At 37.8% G+C, this 23524-nt stretch overlaps 2 protein-coding genes across 2 annotated transcripts; one reads left to right on the top strand and one right to left on the bottom strand.

The window, feature by feature from the left end:
• Positions 1–298: 298 nt before the first annotated feature.
• LOC132183009 (probable terpene synthase 9) lies at positions 299–2793 on the bottom strand. The gene is made up of 7 exons (XM_059596394.1): positions 2430–2793; positions 2079–2325; positions 1624–1996; positions 1321–1539; positions 1049–1187; positions 710–958; positions 299–595 (listed from the first exon to the last, which is right to left on the bottom strand). The coding sequence occupies exons 1-7, from the start codon at positions 2691–2693 to the stop codon at positions 302–304; spliced, it is 1785 nt and encodes a 594-aa protein (XP_059452377.1). The 5' UTR covers positions 2694–2793; the 3' UTR covers positions 299–301.
• A 3323-nt stretch (positions 2794–6116) lies between these two features.
• Positions 6117–11981, top strand: LOC132181647 (uncharacterized). The gene is made up of 3 exons (XM_059594895.1): positions 6117–7265; positions 7555–7697; positions 7796–11981. The coding sequence occupies exons 1-3, from the start codon at positions 6117–6119 to the stop codon at positions 11979–11981; spliced, it is 5478 nt and encodes a 1825-aa protein (XP_059450878.1).
• Positions 11982–23524: the final 11543 nt, after the last annotated feature.

The raw sequence follows: 23524 nt of genomic DNA, 5'->3' as shown, positions 1-23524 counted from the left end.
GAGCATGTGACTTTTGGATTTATTTATTTTTTTTATTTTTTATTTTTTCAAAAGTAAGTTTTCAAATGATGCATGTGTTACCGTCCTATGAGTTGGTGTCACATTTTCCAAAATATTAAATTTAATGGGATGGTGACACATAATTTAGAAACTAACTTTTGAAAAAAAAAAAAAAAAAATTGGGAAGTGCAAGATAAATTAAATACATCCAGGTCTTTTAAAATATTGAGTTTAGAGAGATAAATTAATAAAACAAGAGATAGTGTTATTTTTATTTAACGCATATCCCCCTACACTAAGTTTATTCAAAAGGGATAGGTTTGACAATTAACGAGGTCAAGTGATCTTTAATCACCCCAGTCGATGTCCCAAGACCATCTCCATGTTGGTAGATGCACTGAGCAGTGCGAGCCATGTTTATTGACATCTTCACAACGGATTTTGGGAGGGAACTTTTGGCACCCTTCTCATTCAGTTTTCTCCATGAATAGTTGATTAATCTCTTTATGTGATCTTGAGCTTCTTCTTTGGATACACTTTCTTGTACCATGTAGCACTCGATGGATTTCGCCACATCCCCTCTCTTGCTCTCAGCCTACCAATAGAAGAAAGAGAATGCATATAGAGTAAAAAGCCATATCTATCTAATTAATATATAAATATGTACTTTCATTGTCAAAATTTGTTGCTTAATTGCAAATATTTGTACCTCCGAAGTCCCCAAATCATCACTTAATCGAGTTATGAGGGATGCCCAATATATTGGCTCAGAATCATGCTTGAAGCAATCAAGTGCATCTTTTGATATGGTGCACCCAAGTAGAAGATAAGCAAGGAAAATGGCTGCAGGACCACCCACAGAAATCGATGAATTTTCCAAGTACTCGTCCACAGTTGGAGTGTATCCACTGGAAAACCACCGCGCTTCTGTTAAATGTGATCTACAAAGATTTGACCACTGCAATGAAAAACTAATGAATGCCAATCAGACACATTTCATGCCCATCACAAATGTGTACGTTTCTGTTAATTATTGTAGTTTTCTTACTGCTTCCTTAATGTAGGGGAAAGTGTCCAAGTCCTGATCTTTGAGGACATCATAGACCACTTCATTAACATAGTTAAGCGTGGCAACATAGCAGATCTTCATATATTGGGGAAGGTCCTCCGTTGCCTTCATCTCCCATCTGCACAAAATATTAGAAGAGGATAGACAAGAAAAAAGTTACAATATTTGTGATCCAAGTAATAATGGTTTGGACAAAATAAAATAAACTGTGGTAGAGTTGATAATTAATGGTGTTTGTTTTGTTCTTATACCGATCCACAGCATCAGTGAAGGATTCAAGCTCATCAAGCGATCCATATATATCATACATGTCATCAATAGCTAATAATATGCATACAAATTTGGTGATGCCGATCCTGCACTTTGAAAACTGGGGCTCAAAAATGATCCCCATGGCCCACAAATAATTCTCCATCAACCTGTCCCTTGAGAAGGGTAGCTTATCTTTAAAACCCAAGTCTCTCCACCACCTATATATATGAATCAAACTCAAACATGTTAATTATCTTATGCGAAGTCTTCCATTGAAGAATATGGATCAAAGTAAGGTTTACCTTGCTAACTCTTCAAGCTCTCGCTGATATACGGATTGCACTAGATTGTAATCTAACTTAGCCAGCTCAAGCAAAGTCAAGTTTTTTGCAGTATCCTTTTGATAGACATCAATAAAGTTCCGTGCTTCAACTCTTTGCATCCTCCAATACAGGGGGGTTTCCATTGATTGTCTCACTTGCTCAGCTGAATCACTGTCCAATTTTCCCATTAATGATTTCAAGTTTTTTATGCTAAAATCCTTGCCTTCTTCCAAAATATTTTCTCCATGCATTCCTAGGTGTGAGGCTTCATACAAACTCAGAAGTCCCTCCATGTCACTGCTTAAGCTGTCCATGAATCTCCCATCGCTGCTTTTGAATTTGTCAAACACATCTGCATGTTTTGCCAAAATGACTCAGAGGCTTCATAGAAACAAAACGAAAAACATATAGGTTTGGTGAAACTATGACATCACCTGAGGTAATCGAAAAACCATGTTGTCTTAAAACTCGAAACTGCAAAGCGGTGGTGTAAATATTGGTAGTGAGATGTGGATACAAAAGAGCAAGAGCCTCTTCAATCTCCTTTTCAAAGTGGTAAGCAACTCCTAACCGCTGCATCGTGGAAACAAGGTTTAATAGAGCACAAGGATCTTTATTGGACGTCAGCAAGCATTTAGCATTTTGTTTCAACTCCTCCAGTCGAGTATCATACAACTCATACTGCAAGATCACGTACATAATTATAAGGTATTGTTTAAATGATTAAATTAAGAAACACTTTTAAAATAAGCGGTAATTTAAGATGTGAGAATAAGTGGACTTACAGTGAAATGGGTGCTTAAGGACTCAATGAGTTTGAGGTCCCAAATGCTGGGATGGTACTCAGCTGATCGCCGTGGATGCACTTTTTGCAACTCATTCAACTTTGAGACGATCATGAAGGGCGAGATTATTGGGAGGCTTTGCTTGCTGCTTCTTCTATTCTGTGGCCGAACTACCCTTCTTGGCCAGTTAAGCGTAAGGCAACATGAGGTGTAGGAGGCGGAGGAAATCGTTATTTCCATGGGAAAGCTCGAAGGTAATCTCATGAGCAAAGTTAATGATCAAACATATGACTCTTCTGCTTAGGAAGAAATGGTTCAATACGACATCAATATTCCTCTCCCATAGGAAGCTCACATAAGGATAGCTTTACGTACAACAGTGGCCGCTGAAACTTCTTTTTCCCCAAAAACCTTTTTTTTTTTTTTTTTAGGGTTTCGATTCCCTTTAGTCGTTTTTTAACGTTTTGTTTTATACGAGACTTTCCGAGTAGTGATCTTACATCTCTAGTCTTTCTTTTGTATTCTCTTTAGCTTTATTTTGGGAGCAAATCACTGACCGATGGCAGAGTAATTATAACACATGGAAGAATTGTTACTTGTGTAGCAGAGATGAAAAAATAAGAAAATTATTGTCTAGTTGAGAAAGTTTTGTTGAACCGGGCAGTGGCCATGGTCGTTGATGCAGAAGAAAATTGACATAACTATTATTTTAATTATGTATGTGTGTTTTATTTTTTATTTTTAATAAGGATTGGGTTTTCCCTTTTTTCCATTAGGATTATGTTCTCTCTTTTCTATTAGGATTAGGTCTTCATTTTTCAATTAGGATTTGTTTTCTTTTTTCTTGTTAAATTAAGAGGTGCCTACCCTATATAAAGGCATATATATAGTCTTTGTTATTTTTCAATTCAGTATTAAGTATCAATTAAATTTAAATCTTTCAGGGTTATTTCCCTCTTTGCTTATTTGGGGTAATTAGGATATTTCTCTTCCGTATTTGTTATTTTTTCTCCTTCTAAATTCACTTTTCAATATTCAATTATTAGTTTATGCTACTATCATACACTGTCAAAACAATATTAGTTCTGCCTAGCGTTAGACCTGCCCGGCGTTAGACGTGATTCACCGAAATATGCTACATATCTAGAAATTGATTGGGACAGTGACATTCAAATAGTTAAACAAAGCATAAATCATATTTAGATGAAAGAAACTTATCATTGTATCTATGATATTATTTTATTACATCAACATGTTTTATTTTTATATATGAAATATTTCCATAAAATTTCATGTGGTTGGTTCGGAAAAGTACTATGTGTTTTTTTAATGTTTTCCTGGTGTCTTCTCGACTGTGATGTGGTTTTTAAAATCACTGTTGAATTTGAGATTATCATTATTGACTTTTAATCTTTTGGTGATTTTAAAAGCCATATCACAATTAGTAGGACACCATAAAAACACTAGAAGAACACATATCATTTCTCAGTTGGTTCATACTTAGAGATAAAAAATTGTTTGTCCTCTCTTGAATTCTACCGGTGTTTTCGTGGGCGATTTCCTTGGCAATGTTTGGCAAAGGTCCCGATTGGACTGGACCCAAAAATCAAAATTTTTTTTTTCAAAATCAACTATAACATTCTTACTTTTTACATCACATCAATCATTTTTTATTGCTATTTAAATAAAAAAATCACTACAAAATAAATTTTTTTTTTTCTCACTTTTTTTATACAAAACATCCTTATTTTTTTCTCTCTCATATTAATCAAATATGTTACAGTACCATTTTACTCCTTTTTATCATTCCATTGCCAAACACAGTCGAAAGCATAACATGCACGCCTAGTAAATAGAAGCATCAAGCACTCAAGTAAATTATCAGTCGTTCACGTGATCGAGTGACATTGTGCAAAGTTTGCTTTGGCCGGAGAATCGCACCTGTCATCTTCAGTACTTCTTGGACAGAAAAAAGCATAGCTGTAATAGGGATCCAATAGAAAGTTTGATAGGTAGGCCCAAACTCCCAGGAATTCAACAATCATTCAATGTACGTAGGTATTCCGATTTAGGTCAGATATTGTCGATCGTTCACGTGAGATAGTCAATGTGCAGGACAAATGATGCAATGTTACGCACTTGTCACTTTTCACACTTTCTTGGACAGAAAAAGAAAAGCAGTGGTGTAAATGCGCTTTGAATAAGCCATACGTACGTACGTGGTTTAATGCAGTTCTACTGAGATAATACGAGGAGGGAAATAATTTAATAGGTGTACGTGCGTCTTCTTGCATTTGAGAGTCATGTCCTTTTACTTCATTGTTTCTGTTTCACTTCTAAACCGTTTGAGATTTTAGAAAACGTTAGCAAAGGAAGTGAAAAAGTCATCATAACAAACTCAAATGCTTTGCTGGTTGTGGCTGTGCATGTAATAGCCTAGCTGTAAAGTGCCAAATGACAGAAATTTTGTGGTTTTGTTCCCACAAGCAAATTTGTAAGAACTTGACATAACATAACATTCACAAAACTATCTCATAAGCAAATTTTCTTGTGGAGATATAAATATTATGTTGTTGTATGAATTAGTTGCTTCTGTTTAACAAAAGATGTATTATCATGTAATTTATGGAAAGACAGTATGTAATTTACGTACTTTGTGATTAATATTGTCTTACCTATGATTAATGAATTACAATTCCAAATTTAACATTCACTCGACTAGAAGGAAAAAATAATTATTAGGAGGGAGGGGAATGGATTACCATAAGAGTAAATCTTCCAACTACCATGAGGATAAAGAAACAATAATGAAAGAATTAAAAGAAATATTTAATAGATTAGAGAGAGAGATTTAGAGAGTTTGTTATGGGGGTGTGTTTAAAAAGTGCACTTTTTGGTTCAAAACTTTTTTATAAAAGGGAGAACAAGGACCCAATAAAAATATATTTAATTTTCGATAATAACATACTACTTTTTTATTAAGTGACATTTTCAAAGCGTTCTAATGTTAAAAAATGGCCTAAATTTCATAATTTGAAATAGAAAATCAAAGTTGACTGATCATTGCAGTGGATATAAAAGTCTACAGAAGATGGGAAGAAAAAAGTTTTGTAGATAAGCACTCTCGTTAAAGAACACTATAGAAATCAAAACAATAACCTCTACCTTAATTTCTCCATCGGCTTTAGTTCCTCATCATCCATTTCCTCGTTTCTAACCAACTTGTCTATATATAAGTGAGTGGTAGACAGTAATGAATCCGGTACAGTACGTAATAGCACTACCTTTAGAATAATTTCACTTGAAACACAAATGTTTCATTTGATAATGATTTTATAGAAAGTGTTTTCGTTTGGGGGGACAATTTGGATATATTTAACAAACGTGGCCAACTTTAATATAGAAATTAATCAAAGTTAGCCATGTTATTGCGTGCGCGTCGACCTAAGAAGGGTGTCTTCTTCTTCGACAATTTGTGAATATTTAACAAATATATATGGCTAAAGGAGAAGGGAGAAAAATAAAGGAGTAAATCCAACCTTTTGTCTCGCTCTCTCTCTGAAAGAGCTCCCCTTGAAGAAAGTTTTCCCCTAAACTTTTCTTCCTCCCCCAGTCAACCTGAAATCTTTACTCCTTTCTCTCCTTTTTACTCCCTTCTCATCCTTTTCCTCACTACCTTTCTCCCCTATGGATATTGAGAGTCTTATTGCCCAGACAGAGGCTCTCTCTTGGGATGATCCTTCATCCCAGATTGAGTCCTTAACAGCTGAAACAGCCACGGATGAATGCCTACCTTTGGTAGGACATGTCATCTCTCATAAAACTCTAAACAACCAGGCTGTCTTTGCAGCCCTTTCAAAAGCTTGGGAATTTGCTGTCCCCTTCTCGCATGCTGTTTTAGGTCCTAACAAATTTTTGTTCAAACTTTCCAAGCCTGAACACCTAGCAAGAATTCAGAAACAAGTCACTTGGAATGTCAATGGCTTCCTCATCATTCTCCAGCAATGGCATCCTCAAGCTACTTTAGGGGAACTACCTTTCAACAAAGCCCCCTTTTGGATCCAAGTTCACGGGCTTCCTCTAATCAATATGACTACAAAGATTGCCATTTCTATTGGGAAAGGCCTGGGAAAGCTTATCAAGGTAGATGCTTTAAGTGGTGAAAAGAAAACGTTCAGAAGCTTTCTAAGGCTTCTTGTGGATATTGAAGTGGGGAACCCTCTGAAGCCTGGGTTCATTTTTCGTAGAGATGGAGGTGAGTCTCTCTGGATTTTTCTGAAATATGAGAGATTGGATATATACTGCTCTTCTTGTGGAAGGATTGGTCATAAACTCTTCCATTGCACTGCTCCACCCGAAGATAGATTTCCTGAGAAGTATGCTGTTTCTCTCCAAGTTAACATCTTCTCTAACATGCTGTCAAACTTCCCCATTACAAAAACCTGCCCTGCCATTACCATAACCCAAACACAACCTTCATCTTCTCAAAATAGGCCAAATGAGTTAACTCAGTCTAGTGAAGCTAGCCAAACTCCTGTTCACAATGCCCAAACTCAGCTAGACTCTACACGACTCATGCAGCAGAAAATATCTCAAACTTTTGTGACATCACTCCCCACCTCTCCTTCATTAAATGCCATCACCTTTATCCCCTCCACCGCTTCTGCTCTGGACAACACAGCCATACCACCAACTCCTTCATTAAATGCCATCACCTTTATCCCCTCCACTGCTACTGCTCTGGACAACACAGCCATACCACCAACTCCACATCAATCTCTTATCCATCCCATATCCCAACCTCCAAATCAGTTATCTTCTCACTCCCAACTGCTCGTTAGTTTCGAACCAAGATCTACCTGGGCCCTCCACTAAAGCCCAACCTTCTCTATTCATTAGTCTCCCATTAAGCCCAAACATGACTCTACCTCTCCCCTCCACATCAGATTTCACTTTCAAGCCAACGGTATTAACTAACCCTTCAAATCTACCCGGGAAAAAAATTTCAAACAATTCCAAAAAAGCTAGCCCCTCAAAAAACACTCGTTCTTCCCTCTTCCCACCACGCCTACACAAACCTGTAAAGCCTTCCCCTCCAGGTTATAACCCTTCTCTGGTAAAAAAGAAAAGAGCTAGGCTGACTGGGGATCTTCTCCCATGTAAGAAAGGCTCTTGTAGCTCGCCTCTGATAGCTCCCACACCTGATGAGTTGGAATCTCCCACTCCTATGGACTCCATTCCAAACAAACTTCTGCAGCTCCCAGCAAGGTCTTTCTTCAAAGCTTCTAGAAAAAAGAAAAAGGTTATACCTTCTATCTCTCTTGCTGCCTCTGTTGTGCCAATTAATATTGTATCCACTGAATTAGGGGACCATGTGGTGTCCCCCAGCAGCATATGAAGATTTTATCTTGGAACTGCAGAGGGATTTCTCGCCCTGCTGCAGTTCGTGGTCTCAGGGCTTTGATCAGAGCCAATAGCCCTGATGTTCTCTTTCTCTCTGAAACAAAAACTTCTCCTTCTCAAGTCTCCTCTATTCTGAATCGTCTTGGTTTCTACTTGATGACTCAAGTTGCTTCAATTGGTTCTAGTGGTGGTCTTGTTCTTGCCTGGAGGTTAGGCGTGGAACTAGAAAGCTTTCTCACAAATAAGAACAACATCACTGCTTGGTGTTATTCTGACCCTCCCAACAGCCCCTGGATCCTATCTTGTATATATGGCCCCCCAGAAAAGAAAAACAAACTAGCTTTCTGGGACTCTCTCACTGCTGCTGGTGAGGCTTTTGTTAGTCCATGGCTCTGCATTGGTGATTTCAACTTTGTGCTGGATCAATCTGAAAACCTTGGAGGCAGACCTGTTGCTAGCTCCTCCCACTGTCCCTTCAGAAACTTTATAGATCAGCATGGCATGGTGGACCTTGGCTTTGTTGGAAACCCTTTCACTTGGTGTAACAATAGAACAGGTTTTGCTACTATTAAAGAAAGGCTTGATAGAGGTCTAGCCTCCCTAGAGTGGGTTCATCTTCACCCTGATTTCTCTCTTATCCATCTCCCGGCCTCCATCTCAGATCATAACCCCATCTCTCTAAACACTAATAATACCTCCTCCTTTTTGCCTAGACCTTTCAAATTTGAAGAATTCTGGACTCTGGATCCCTCTTGTGGTCTGGTCATTGCAGCTACTTGGAAGCATTTGGTTTCTGGCCCTCCAGGCCTTGTTCTGGTGAAGAAGCTGGCTCAAACTAAAGCAGCCCTTAAAAGGTGGAACAACCTTATTTTTGGTAACATTCAAGCAAAGATCAAGTCCTCTCTGTTTAAGATTGATCAGATCCAGATTTCCCCTCCCAGCTCCCAAGCTAGCTTGCAAGAATCTCTGCTGAAAAAAGAACTTGATGGTTTATTGATTAAAGAAGAATCTCTTTGGAGGTCGAAATCCAGAGAAACTTGGTTGCAGTGTAAGGATCTCAACACCAGATTTTTCCACTCCTCTACTCTGATTAGAAGAAGATCAAATGCAGTAAACTTTTTGAAGACAAATGAAGGGGCATGGATTTCTGATAGAGCTGAAATTGGAGGGAATTTTGTGTCCCATTTCTCCAATTTGTTCTCCTCCTCGGTTCCTCCTATTGAAGAAGATATGCTTAGTCTTTTTGATCCTGTTGTCTCTGCAGAGGAAAACTCTTTCTTATGTGCCTTACCTCCTGAAGAAGAGGTGGTTCAAGCCCTCTCCAGTTTAGGATCAACTAAAGCTCCTGGTCCGGATGGGTTCACAGCTCTCTTTTATAAGAAATACTGGTCCATTGTCAAAACTGATGTTCTTGTCTGCATTAGAAATTTTTTCCAGAATCATCAGCTGCAGCAGGAGCAAAATCACACTCACATTGCTTTGATTCCAAAGCAGCAGGGTTCTCATTCAGTGCACCATTTTCGGCCTATCAGCTTGTGTAACATTGTCTACAAAATTATTACAAAAATTTTGGCTACTAGATTGAAGACTCTGCTCCCCAAGATCATATCTCCCCTGCAATCAGCTTTTGTTCCTTCCAGAAATATCCAAGACAATACCATTCTGGCCCATGAGCTTCTGCATTCTTTCAAAAGCAAAAAAGGGAAAGGGGGTTTCATGTTTCTTCATATGGATATGGAGAAAGCTTTTGACAAAATGGAATGGGATTTCATTTTATCTGTTATGAAGAAGTTGGGATTCCATTCATCTTGGATTAACTGGATCAGACTTTGCATCTCCTCTTCTTCTTTCTCCATTCTTATTAATGGAAGCCCCTTTGGTCAGTTTTCCCCCAAGAGAGGCCTTCGCCAAGGTGATCCCCTCTCTCCTTTCCTTTTCATCTTAGGAACAGAAGTCCTTTCTAGATTGCTGTTTAGAGAAGAAACTCTAGGAAACATCAAAGGGCTGAAAATCTCCAGGAATACCCCAGCCATCCACCACCTCCTTTTTGCTGATGATCTCTTGATCTTTGGTAAAGCCACCCTCAAAGAAGCCAATACTATCTGTTCTTGCCTTAAGAAATACTGCCTCTGGTCTGGCCAATCCATTAACAATGGAAAATCTTCTATAAGATTCTCAAAAAACACCAACCTCACCACTGCTGCAATGATTCTTGATATCTTGCCCTACTCAAAAAACCCATCAAAGTCTATTTATCTTGGTCTCCCTATCCTCTTAGGCAATTCCAAAAAAGCAGCTTTCCTCAATATCCTTGATAGAGTTAAATCTAAGATGGATGGATGGCGTGCAAAGTCCCTCTCTCAAGCTGGAAGGTTGATGCTTATCAATTCTGTGGCTACAGCCATCCCTTCCTATGCCATGAGCACTTTCCTGCTCCCAAAGAGTCTCTGCAGCCAGTTAGACAAGGCTTTCAAAAAATTTTGGTGGGGATTTCCCTCATCAAAAACCAGGAATCTCTCTCTCAAGTCTTGGAACTCTATCTGCACCCCCAAAGTTTTTGGTGGCTTAGGCATTAGGAGGATGAAAGATGTGAATCTAGCCCTCATATCAAAGCTTGGTTGGAAGCTCCTCACGGGTTCAGACTCTCTTTGGGTGTCCCAGCTCTCAGGTAAGTATCTCCAATCTGAATCTTTCCTCTCCCCCTCTTCCCTTTCTTCCTCTTCTTGGCTGTGGAAAGGCATTTTAAAGTCTAAGCCAATCATCTCTCAAGGTGCTTGCCATAGGATTCATAGTCTTTCCTCCCTTTCTGTTTGGAACTCCTCCTGGATTCCTACTGTGCCTTTTTTCACCCCCACTCCTCTTCTTCTGAGTAGGTCCTCTTATCCTGACTTGATTGTATCGGATCTCATTACCCCAAATGGCTGTTGGAATCTCCCTCTTCTGGTCTCTTTGTTCACTTCCCCTTGTGTCAAAGAAATTCTAAAGATTCCAATCAGCCCTAACATTTCCACTTCTTTTCTTTGGACCCCCTCCTCAAATGGCAACTTTTCTACCTGCTCAGCTTTTAGGTTGATTAGCAACTCTAGAAACTCTACTGTCATTTCTCCTCTTGAGTCTAGCTCTTGGAAGGCTTTATGGAAGCTAAAGCTTAATGCTAGGCTGATTTTGTTTCTCTGGAAAATTGCTTGGGACATTCTCCCCTCTAAAGTCAGGCTGAAAGCTATCTTCAATATCCCTAATTCAGAATCCCTTTGCCCTCTTTGCAGCTCAGAAGAGGATTCTCTTTCCCATCTCTTCTTTCGTTGCATTTTTGCTAGAGTTGCATGGAGATCCTCTTTTTGGCCTCTTGATTCCTTAGCTTGGTCCTCTCTTAGTCTCCCAGACTGGATAAAAGGCATCATCTATCCTTTTTCCTCTTTTGGTATTCCTAAAGCTGATTCTCACTTGTTTCAAATTTATGCTTCGGTTTTATGTGATCTTCTCTGGTTTTCTAGAAATAAAGCAGTGCATGAAGGCATTATTCCAGATATCATTTCTTTGGCTAGCTCCATCAAAAGAACATCTCTGGATCATGCAGCAGCTTGGAAGTATTCCTCCCCTATTACTGTAAAAGAATTCTGGTCTCCTCCCCCAGCAGGTTCACACAAGATCAATTTTGACACTGCTATAAGGGAAAAATTTTCAGTGCAGGCTGCTGTTTGCAGAGATTCAAAGGGTCACATTGTTAAGGCTATTTCCCAAATAAATCCTCCATGTGATCCCATCTATGGTGAAGCTCTTGCAGCTCAGCTTGCTGCCTCCTTAGCAGCCTCTTTGAAGCTCTCAAGTTTCTCTCTTGAAGGTGACTCATCGGTGATTATAGATGCTTTGCAAAACCCTTCCATCACTTTTGACTGGCATATACAATCGGTGATTGCCAACTCTTTGTTACTCCTTAAAGCCTCCCCTCTTTGGGAGGCAAAGAAAATTCACAGAAGTGCAAACTTCTGCGCCCACCATGTGGCTTATTGGGCCGCGGCAAGAGTGTTCTCGGGCTGCATTCCCACTTATTTTCCCCCCCCTCCATCAATCCCCTTATGTAGTGGAAAGGATCCACCCCCCTCTCTTTCTTTCTCCTGTTGTAAGGCCTTTGGCCCGTTGGTTTGTTAATGGATGTCTTGTTACAAAAAAAAAAAAACAAATATATATGGCTTATTTGTCCACCAAAAACAAAACTAGGCTGCGTCCTAAAAAGTGTGTTTTCTTTTGTTAACAATTTCGAGATATTGATCAAACAGATCACAAACATGGCCCAACTTTTCCACCAAAAGCAAAACCAGGCCATGTTAATTTTTTTTTTTTTTTAAATTTTTTTATTTAAAGTTAGAGATAAGGGCTAGATGAAGAGTCCTCGTGATTTCACAAATTGCTACACATTTATTTATTTATTTTTACTTTTTAAATTTATCATTTGATCAGTCACTACAAAAATTAATTTTGTTTTTGACTAGGGGTTTTTGACGTGTTAATGGTATTGACACGTCAAAAACCTCTTTTTGACGCGTCGTTTTTGATGTTTATCGACCGTTAAAAGGGTAGGTGTCAAAAAACTGGGGTTTTTGACGTGTCTACAGTGACACATCAAAAAAATTTTGACGTGTCGAAAATGGCACGTGAAAAAAATATTTTTGACGTGTGAAAATGCCACGTCAAAAACGTTTTTGACGTGTACGTGTGGTTTTTGACGTGTCAGACAGTTTGACACGTCAAAAATGTTTTTTTTTTTTTTTTTTTAATAATTCCAATATGCCTGATATTCCATCCAATATTCCTGATATTTCAATTCCAATTACAATAATTTCAATATTCAAATATCCAACATATATATTCAAACATCCAATATTCATAATCTACCTATATAATCCATATTCCACATATATATCCAATATCTAATATATATATCCAACATCCAATATATATCCAACATCAATAATCCACCTATATAATCTGTATTCCACCTATATAATCCAATATCCAACATCCAACAACCAATATATATCCAATATCCAATATCCAACATCCAATATCCAATATATATCCAACATCCAATATATATCCAATATATATCCAATATCCAACATCCAATATATATCCAATATCCAATATCCAACATCCAACATCCAATATATATCAAAAATCCAACATATATATCATTAAACTAAATCCAATATCCAATATATATATCCAACACACCTTCATTAAACAAAATTCAATATCCAATCCACTTACATAATCCATTGTAAATTTAAAACGACTCCAAACGACACCTATTCAAATGTCTAGGTGATTTACAAATATTAAGCGGAATAAGATCTGACCTAACAATCAATAATCAACCAAATACAGATATATAATGAAAATCAAGAACACAGATATTTGGTTACGAAGAGGAAACCATTTAGAGAACTCTCTAAATGTAAAACCTCTCCGGGGCAGCCAAACCCAGGAAATCAATCCACTATAAGAAGAATAAGGAATACAAGAAGAATTACAAAACCTTTGCAATTTACTCTTCCTTGTACACGACAAGTGACCCACTTGACTTCTACCGCAGTATCCCTTTCCAGAACATCTGGCACAATTCTTCTATAAGATTTCCTTTCACCGGAACTCCGATTGGCTTCACGTATTTAATCCCTTCTCAAATAAGCTAGAACAATATCTCTCTCTAAGCTCTCTGATTTTGCTCTCCAAAATACGTACTTATAAATGTAGCAAAATCGTGTTTAAATAGAAAATAACCCTAATAAGTCAGCCAGGTCCGGACCCTGCAAATCTGAGGTCCGGACAGGCCTCATAAAATGAACTTTTGGGAAATGGGGTCCGGACCCTGCTTCTGGCGGTCCGGACCCATCCTTCAAAAGACAGTTTCTGGAAATGGGGTCTGGACCCTGCTTCTGGCGGTCCGGACCTCTCCTTCAAAAGGTATTCTCTGGAAATTGGGTCCGGACCTGGCTTTTGGGGGTCCGGACCTGCCTTCTAGAATCTGCTTCCTGGACATATTGAGGTGCTCATTTTCAACAACTTACATGCAAACCGAATGTGCCAAATCCTAACCTAACATCCATAATTCACAATCCAATCCACTTACATAATCCACAATCCAATCCATAATTCACAATCCAATTCACAATCCAATCCACTTACATAATCCACAATCCAATCCATAATTCACAATCCAATTCACAATCCAATCCACATACATAATACAATCCACCTACATAATCGACAATCCAATCTATAATACACATCCATAATACAATCCACCTACATAATCCACAATCCAATACATAATACACATTCATAATACAATCCACATACATAATCCATAATCCACAATCCATCTACATAATCCATAATCACAATCCACATATATAATCTACTATCCATAATCCAATCTAATCCAATCCATAATCAATTTCCAAGAATATATATATCCAACACAACTTTATTAAACAAGATAATATATCTAATATATATCCAACACAACACAACTTCGTTAGACAAAATTCAATTTCCAATATATATATCCAACACAATACAACACAACTTCATTAAACCAAATTCTATTTCCAATATATATATCCAACACAACACAACTTAATTAAACAAAATTCTATTTCCAATATATATATATCCAACACAACACAACTTCATTAAACAAAATTCAATATCCAATATATATATCCAAGACAACACAATTTCATTAAACAAAATTCTATATCCAATATATATATCCAACACAATACAACTTCATTAATAATATGTATCCAGTATCCAACAAACAAAATTTCAACACACATACTAGATTTCAACACAACACATAACAAAACATATATATAAATCAAAAAAACGTTCTAACACAAGGCAAAACAAATATACAATAAAACATTTCTGGAGTATCTACTAGAAATTAGTTTCAATTAGTCTCAACAAGCATATAGTGAGATCTAACTATATACAAAACAATAAACAATAATATGTATGTAGAACTTAACAAACAGTGATGACCAGCCCTATGGGGCTCTACTCAACACAATCATCCTCCAACTCCTAATTTGCATTACCTGCGAATGAATTGTGAACTAATAATAATCAATACAAAAATTAAAAATTATTCTATAATATGATGCAAATATACGTAAGTTTTAAAATGGACCGCTGTAACTAGGGGTTTGTAACAGTTATTCTAACAGTGAACAATTGTTAGAAAAACAAAATAAAATATAGAATTACCTCTCGGGGGCGCAGACCCAGACGTCGACCCGAACATTGCCTCGAGCTGGCGGAAACGAGCCTAAAAAATGTCATCTTTCTCTGCTATCTGGGCTTTTTGTGCTTCAATCTGCCTCGCCATCTCATCCATTGCACTTTTTTGTACTGCCCGCTCCTCTTCAAGTTCTCTGATTCTATCTGTCATCTGTGAGAACGAGGAGCTCCAAGAATTTTGAGACCGTGTCTGGGACAGTGTATAGTATGAATGTATGCTGCCCCGCACCGGCAGCACATTCGGACCCAGCTGGCGGACCCTACCAGCATACTCCGGCTTATTTCCATGCGCCTGAGCATATGCGTCATTAGGTGTCCACCGTACCGTCCCTTCTGTCACGGTATCAGTATTTGCCGGGTCAGTGGGCGCCAATTCCTTCATCCTCTCCTGTACATTAAAAAACAAGTTAGTATCTCGTATAAGGAACGTTAATCATAAATAATTTATCAAAATATATATGCTTGAGTACTTACACATCTTTCTCTGACCACGTCATTCGGATAACCACCTTCCTTGTATGTGTGAGTCTTGATGTAACTTTCCGCTCGAGTTGGAGGAGTGCCCCCCGCGTCTACGATCTGCATACAAAAAAAAATTAAGACGTGTTTTTGACTTAAACATCCGATTATATATATATATATAAGTACCTCTTGATGTGTCACTCTAGCATAGCTCATCGACCCAGTGCAGTGAGGCGTGTTGTTTTTTGCTCGCAATTCTTTCATCTTGGCAGCATACTCCTACATGTATATAAGTCTTAAAATGTCAGGCCTAACCCAATTAGAATTAATGAAACTAAACATCTACAATTAATTCCACTAGCCAATTGCTCATTTTATCTTCTTATTCAAATATATTCATGTTGTTTCAAAACACAACTTAACATTAATCATTGTGATGGTTCATGGCTCAAATTTATCTTCCTTACTCGGAATAGTTTTTTTATTCCCTATTTTTTCCATGTTTTGTTTTTAGTTTGTAAAAAAGTTGTTTTTTAGAAAATAATAACTTAAAATTAAGAAGCATGAATATTTTTATTTTTCTTCCTAGTTTTTCTTTAAAAATTAACTTCTATATATGTCATTCATAAAATGTTTTGAAGCTCGTAATTGCTGAAAACACTCCTGACGTACCTGATTTTTCGAGTCGCACCATCTCGCCAACAAGACATTCAAGTCCACTGGGTCGTATCTCCTAACGGCATCTTCACCCATTCTCGCCTTCACTGAGTCTGGAGTATCACCCGCTTAAATTTTTAATGATCGTTTTACAGAGTGTCTCCAACTCTTCAGCTTTGTACCCATATCTTTGAAGGCGTCCCTTTTAATCGCCTCAATATTGTACTCAGGCGGCATGTAGAACTGAGTCTGCATATATAAATCGAACAAATTAGGCGTATAATTGCACACTTTAATGTTTAAAATATTGAAATACATCTGCTAAAATATGAGGAAAAATGTAACCATACCATAAGGGTGTCCCATATATCTTCCTTCGCACGAGGATGTACATGCTCCCATTCATCCCGGAGCTTAACATAAGTCCCTGCCCTTATGACATTCCCGGCCTCCCTTCTGAATTTCATCCCGCTAAATCCTACGGGCTGCCATGCTTTATTGTACTCGCAGACGATTTTTTGGCCAAGGGGACCTCCCACTTCTTGTTCGATGGTGGGATGTCCACCACCTGAAATTGGGTGCTCCCGTCTCCCCTGGTACCTAACACATTAATAATTGCAAAATTTATTTATTTGAAATTTAATACTAACTACATAAATTTTATACATATTCAAACTGAGTTTTTTAAACATATATACTTACTTATTGTCCGGAGTTGTCGAACGCCCAACACTTCTGGAGGATCTTCGGCCTCCAAGTCACCTGAGCCATCATCTGCATGCTCCCCATAGTATTGTGTCTCGCTATCATCTGGCTGCAATGACTCACTGTATGGTATACCCGTGTTCAACTCATAGGGAAACATCATCTTTACCTCACCATGTCCACATACACCTAACTCGCTCATGGTAGGATATGGAGTACCAAGATCATAGGGAACCGGCTGAGACCCTTCCCCATGCTCAGGGAGTAAGGGTCTATACCCCTGGTCGTCTATCTGTGGGGACCGTCGTCGTCTACTCTTCCCCCGCGTACTCATGTCAACCTGCAAAACACATAATATTATACTCAATTAATTATGTATATAATAGATAAAAAAGTCACCAATATAACCAATCAATGTAGAAAGAAATAACATTAAATACGTCAAAATAAATGTGAACGATATATATTATTAAAGTTTTAAATTTTTTTTAAATCACATACGGATCTAAGTCTTGTCGGATGTAGTCAATGTCATCCTGGGGATCCACTTCATTACCGCTGGTCAATAGGAGCGGCTCACACTCGTGGTAGCTGACACTTTCATCATCAGAACCTTCACCTTGACCAACGTTGTATACGTTCCTAGGTTTAGTTCTTACAACACAAGCCCAATCAGGGTCCCTTTCATCTTGGACGTAAAAGACTTGGTCAACTTGTGAAGTTAGCACATACGTCTCATCAGTAATTTCCTGGCCCCGGTGGACAAGGTTTTTGAAGCTGACAAGTAGTATGCCATACTCGTCAACTTTGTACCCCCTGTCCCTCGTGTTATCCGCCCAATCGCACTTGAACAAAACATACCTAGTCCTGTCGAAGTACTCCACCTCAATTATTTTCGTCAACTTCCCATAGTACGTTTCACCATCAACTGTTGGCACGCACACCCCGCTATTCTGGGTCCTTTTTCCAGCATCGAATGCAATAGTGCGAAACAGCTTTCCATTAATCACATATCTGTTATATCTAGTCGCTGTGGCCTTCGGCCCTCTACAATGCATTACCAGTTTGTCACCTAATTCCTTCCTTTGTCGATCGTCCAATCGATCGACCTGTAAGCACATACGTAAAATTTGACCATAAGAAAGTTTTTTTAGTTGTTATGAATCAATAACTAAATATAAGGAGCAGGTAACAGTTAAACGTCACGGTAGTCTTACGTAGTCACGGTACCAATCGGAGAATAGCGCATGATGTTGGGTTTCAAACTGATCCTCCGTCGTTCGCCCCCTACTGCATGAACGCCTAAGTGTATCCATGTGCACCCTACAATACAACGTTTCAATTATATTATAATTCACAACTAAGGGTTCAAGGTGATATTGAACTTGTATACACTACTAACACGACTTACGTCCGTAGTTGAAGGAACTCATCCGAGTTAAAAATAATGTATCGGTGAATTTGTGTCAATGTGACACGGTCGAGGATAACTGTGTTCCCGCCCCCTTTGAACCATCTGGGTTTCTTACAGTCCTATTGTGAAATGTTGGTGCGTGGTCTAGATACCTTGAGCAGAACGCAACCAACTCCGTTGCTATGTAGCCCTCCGCAATGCATCCCTCAGGAGCCGCTTTATTGCGGACATTAGATTTGAACACCCCAAGACTTCTACATATGATCATAATTCATTCATTATAATTAGTGACGATTTAATATAAAATAAAAATTCATAAATATGAATATTAGTAAAGCTATTTTACCTCTCTGCCGGATACATCCACCTATATTGTACCGGTCCACCAAGTCGGCATTCACGGACAAGATGCACGACCAAGTGAACCATCACAGTAAAAAAGCTTGGGGGAAAGACCCTTTCCATCTGGCACAAAGTAATATAAATGTCACCCTCTAATCGGTCCATATCATCTCGTGTCAATGACGTTGAACATATGCCCCTGAAGAATGCAGAAATCCCGACAAGTGGTCTTACCACGTTTCCTGGCAATGATCCACGCAATGCAATAGGGAGAAGTTGTTGCATAATTACGTGACTATCATGGCTCTTCAACCCGAATATCGTACAATCACTAAGTCGTACACATCGAGAAATATTAGAGGCATATCCGTCCGGCACCCTTACATTTCGAAGCACTTTCAAAAACTGAGTTTTCTCTTCCTTAGACATCGTGTGACAAGCTGCGGGCATATATGTTTTACCATCCTCGCCTGTGTACGGATGAAGTGTATGTCTCAACCCCATTTCTTGCAAGTCTGTGCGGGCTTGGATGTTGTCCTTTGTTTTCTTTGGAATGTCTAGTATTGTACCAAGAATGTTGTCCATCACATTTTTCTCAATGTGCATGACATCAAGATTGTGCCGTAATAGATTATCTTTCCAATACGGCAACCTAAAGAAAACACTTTTCTTCTTCCACAACACGTTAGCAGTACTAGTATCGCCTTCTCTTTCTGTCGCCCCACTCTTCTTTCGTTTCTTGTCTTTTTTCTTTTTATCCCCCATTGCCTTACCGGCATTCTCATCTCCATATGCCATATCTTGCAATTGTCTAAGAATTTCATCTCCACTTGGCACATCTGGGGCACATTCAAATTCTTGTTTGCCGTCAAATGTTGTTCTATTTCTCCTCCACGGATGATCAATAGGCAAGTATCGCCTGTGCCCCATATAACAAAATTTCCTGCCGTGCTTTAACCGCCTGGACCTCGTCGAGTACATACAGCAGGGACATGCCTTCTCACCCTTGTTAGGCCACCCAGACAAATCTGCGTATGCTGGGAAGTCATTAATTGTCCACATCAACTGGGCTCGTAGCACAAAATTCTTTTTTTTGGACACGTCAAATGTGCGAATACCTACAGTCCATAATTCTTGTAACTCCTCAATTAAGGGTTGTAGGTAGACATCTAGATCCATTCCAGGTGACTTTGGGCCCGGGATTATCAGCGATAGTATAAATGAAGTTTGTTTCATGCCCGTCCAAGGAGGCAAGTTGTACGGTACAAGCATTACAGGCCAAGTGCTGTGGGATGTGCTCATGTTTCCGAATGGATTAAATCCATCCGAGGTTAGTCCAAGCCTGACGTTCCTGCTGTCCGTCGAGAAGTCTGGATGCAAATTATCAAATGCCCTCCACGCTTCACCATCGGCCGGATGCCTCAATACACCGTCCTTAGTCCGGCCTTCTGCATGCCACCTCATGTAAGGAGCAGTATGCTCTGACATAAACAATCTCTGTAGCCGTGGTATAAGTGGAAACCACCGCAACACCTTCACCGGGCGTTTCTTACTCGATGAAATGGGTTGCCCATCCTCATCCAACTGAATTTCATCCTTCCACTTAGATACTCCACAAACAGCACATGTATCCAAATCCTTATTGTTCTTCCAAAATATCATACAATTATTAGGACACGCCGGGATCTTCTCATACCCGAGGCCCATGTCCCTTAGAAACTTTTTTGCCTCATATGTATTAACCGGCAAAGCTTCATCACTAGGAAGCAACAACTGATTGATGAACTCAAGAAAAGATGAAAATATTGCGTTACTAAGTCCGCCAACACACTTTAAGTTGTACAGATGTACAGTAGCACTAAGCTTGCTATGTTTGGTCCCATCATGAAGTGGCTTCTCTGCCTTCTTAAGCAAGTTACTGTACTTTACTCTGTCACTGTCGTCAGCTTCTTCATTCACAGTTTCTTCATTCCCCTGCACCGCAACTTCAGGCTCACAATTGTCTTCCATGACATCGTGCATGCCGAATAGATCACGCAACATTGACCGCATGTTTTCACCCTGTGCTGCGCCTAAACCCTGATCCGTGTTCGTGGTAGACGACGTAGAAACTGCAACAGGATCCCGAACAGGCCTCTCCCCGTGATAATACCAAATTCTGTATGCAATCATTATTCCCTTACCCCCTGTCAAATGGTCAAATACCAAATCCGGCGAGTGGCGCTGCTTATTACGACACACCTTACAGGGGCAGTGAATTTTTCCATCAGGGATTGTGCAGTTCCTAACTGCAAAGTCCACGAATGATCTACACCCATCTCTGTATTCCCTTGTACCCCTAGACTTTGTCATCCAACTCTTGTCCATAGCTTTAAATAATGGGACCCCAATTGAATAAAATAAATCTAAATTAGTTACTTAGATGTTCTTTTATTTTTTGTGGTTCTTTAACTACATCGTTTCAATTTTTTTACTTTCACTCTTAATAAACAAACACATAAATTGACTTTTAATTATAACATCTACATAATCTTAATATGCAAAACCTAAGTAAATTACATATGGGCACCCTAAATAAACTACATATAGCTAGTTAGGTTAAATGTTGGTTTTCTTTTTTTTTCGTTTACTAAACCATTCACATACGAATCGATAGAAATAGATATGTCGTTGTTAATCAAAACCTACACAAAATATGGGTCTACATCCAAATGCAAAAAAAATTTCATCTTATAATTTCAAACTACCAAGGTACGTAATTGTACATGCATGCATGCAAATACATTAAACAATATTCTCACCATATACAAACCAAACATGTCAAACTATTCAAATATATTACAAAACATATATTTTAAGCAAATAAAATAATTACTTAACCTATAAAATTAATTTACATTGTAAATTACATTTTTTATATACTTTATTTAATTATCTATTAAATAAATTAATTTATATATATATAATTAATTTATACATATACAATCTGTATATATATATTTGCAGATTATATATATATATATAAAAGCTGCAAATATATATAAACCCAACCCATATAATCTGCAGATTATATATATATATATAAATAAACCCAACCCATATATAAATCTCTGTGTATATATATATATATATAAACCCATATATATACCTGATTTTCGAGTAGGAGAACGAGTGAGAGCGTGAGAGAGCCTTCGGAGCTTGAGGTTGTGGTCGCCGGAGGGAGTAACGGCGGTGACGTGCGCCGGCGAGAGAGAGAGCCACCGAGAGAGAGAACACCACGGGAAAAAAACGAGAAATGGCCGGGGTGAGACAAATGCTGTAGAGGCGCGCGACGTCGGGCTGGGTTGAAGGAGAAAAAACAAATGGCGGAAGAAATTTGCAGGCGGAGGAGTCCTTGGGCGCGGGGAGAAAGAAATGGGAGGGAGGAAGAAGACGCAGGTTTGCAGGACACTTGGCGGAAAAGAAAAAAAAAGAAAGAAAAAAAGAAGAAAATTTTGCACAGAGATGCGACGTGCAAGCTGGGAAGGTGCAGCAGGAAAAAGGGGCACCTTCCCGAGGATGTTTTTGACGTGCCATACTGGCACGTCAAGAACCTTATTGACGTGCCACATGTGGCACGTCAAAAAGGTTCTTAACGTGCCACATGGCACGTCAAGAGTATCCACATGCCACATATAATTTTATTTAAATTTAATTAAAATTATACAATTAAATCTTATTTCTATTAAAATTATATTTCTTTTACCATATCATTTTTTCCTCTTATATAACACATTATTCATTCTGTCCAATTAAAATTAATCAGAAAATAAATAAATAAATTAATATTCTAAACGTATAAATAATTAGATGTATGAATTAACCGACCGCATATGTTGTGTTTGTCGAATTCATATGAGGTTTGCAGGTCTTATAAAATAAATGTGTCAATTATGTTTTATTTATTTTTACAAAAATGATATGGGTAGCTATCATATTAATATTACTAGACTGATCAATTTAAGCATGCATCATATACCAATTAATTTATACTAACATGATAAACTATATATAATTTTCCTATCCAATCAAAATAAATTTTCCATGCCAATTAACATTAAGTGTTGTTTATTACATATTTTTTAATATCATAATTAAAGTTATTTTTGACATATATATATACATATATATATTTATATATATATAATTAAAATTAATATACTTTTTTGACGTGTCATGCATGACACGTCAATAGTTTTTGACGTGCCATGCATGACACGTCAAAAGTTTTTGACGTGCCAAACATGGCACGTCAAAAACTTATTATTTAAATGTTATATATATTACCTTATTTAATCTATTTTCATAAAATTTTATTTATTTAAATGTTATTAAAATAGTATTTACTCTATCATATATATATTTATTCGTTCAAATTAAAATTAATTAGAGAATAAATAAATAAACAAATTAATATTCTAGATGTATAGATATATAATTAGATGTATCAACTAACCGGCCGCATATGTTGTGTTTGTCGAATTCATATGAGATTTGCAGGACTTATAAAATAAATGTAACAAGTATGTTTTATATATTTTTAGAACAATAATATGGGTAGCTATCATATTAATATTAATAGACTGATCAATTTAAGCATACATCATATATATATATATATACCAACTTCATTTATACTAATATGATAAACTATATATAATTTTCCTATCCAATCAAAATTAATTTTCTATGCCAATTAACATTAAGTGTTGTTTATTACATATTTTTTTATATCATAATTAAAATTATTTTTGATATATATATA

The sequence above is a fragment of the Corylus avellana genome, chromosome ca5 (genome assembly GCF_901000735.1).
Source record: "Corylus avellana chromosome ca5, CavTom2PMs-1.0".
Lineage (NCBI taxonomy): Eukaryota > Viridiplantae > Streptophyta > Magnoliopsida > Fagales > Betulaceae > Corylus > Corylus avellana.
The sequence above is the reverse complement of the archived record's forward strand: the minus strand, read 5'-3'. Positions and strand labels throughout refer to the sequence as shown.

What these genes read in the sequence shown, in the direction of transcription:
- LOC132183009 (XM_059596394.1), bottom strand. Translation starts at nt 2,693, where the DNA reads ATGAGATTACCTTCGAGCTTTCCCATGGAAATAACGATTTCCTCCGCC. An exon ending in GAGCTTGAAGAGTTAGCAAG is followed by an intron (nt 1,540 to 1,623) that starts GTAAACCTTACT and finishes TCATATATATAG; the next exon opens with GTGGTGGAGAGACTTGGGTT. An exon ending in ATGATTTGGGGACTTCGGAG is followed by an intron (nt 596 to 709) that starts GTACAAATATTT and finishes TTCTATTGGTAG; the next exon opens with GCTGAGAGCAAGAGAGGGGA.
- LOC132181647 (XM_059594895.1), top strand. Translation starts at nt 6,117, where the DNA reads ATGGATATTGAGAGTCTTATTGCCCAGACAGAGGCTCTCTCTTGGGAT. An exon ending in CTTCTCACTCCCAACTGCTC is followed by an intron (nt 7,266 to 7,554) that starts GTTAGTTTCGAA and finishes CTGGTAAAAAAG; the next exon opens with AAAAGAGCTAGGCTGACTGG. An exon ending in CTTCTGCAGCTCCCAGCAAG is followed by an intron (nt 7,698 to 7,795) that starts GTCTTTCTTCAA and finishes CCACTGAATTAG; the next exon opens with GGGACCATGTGGTGTCCCCC.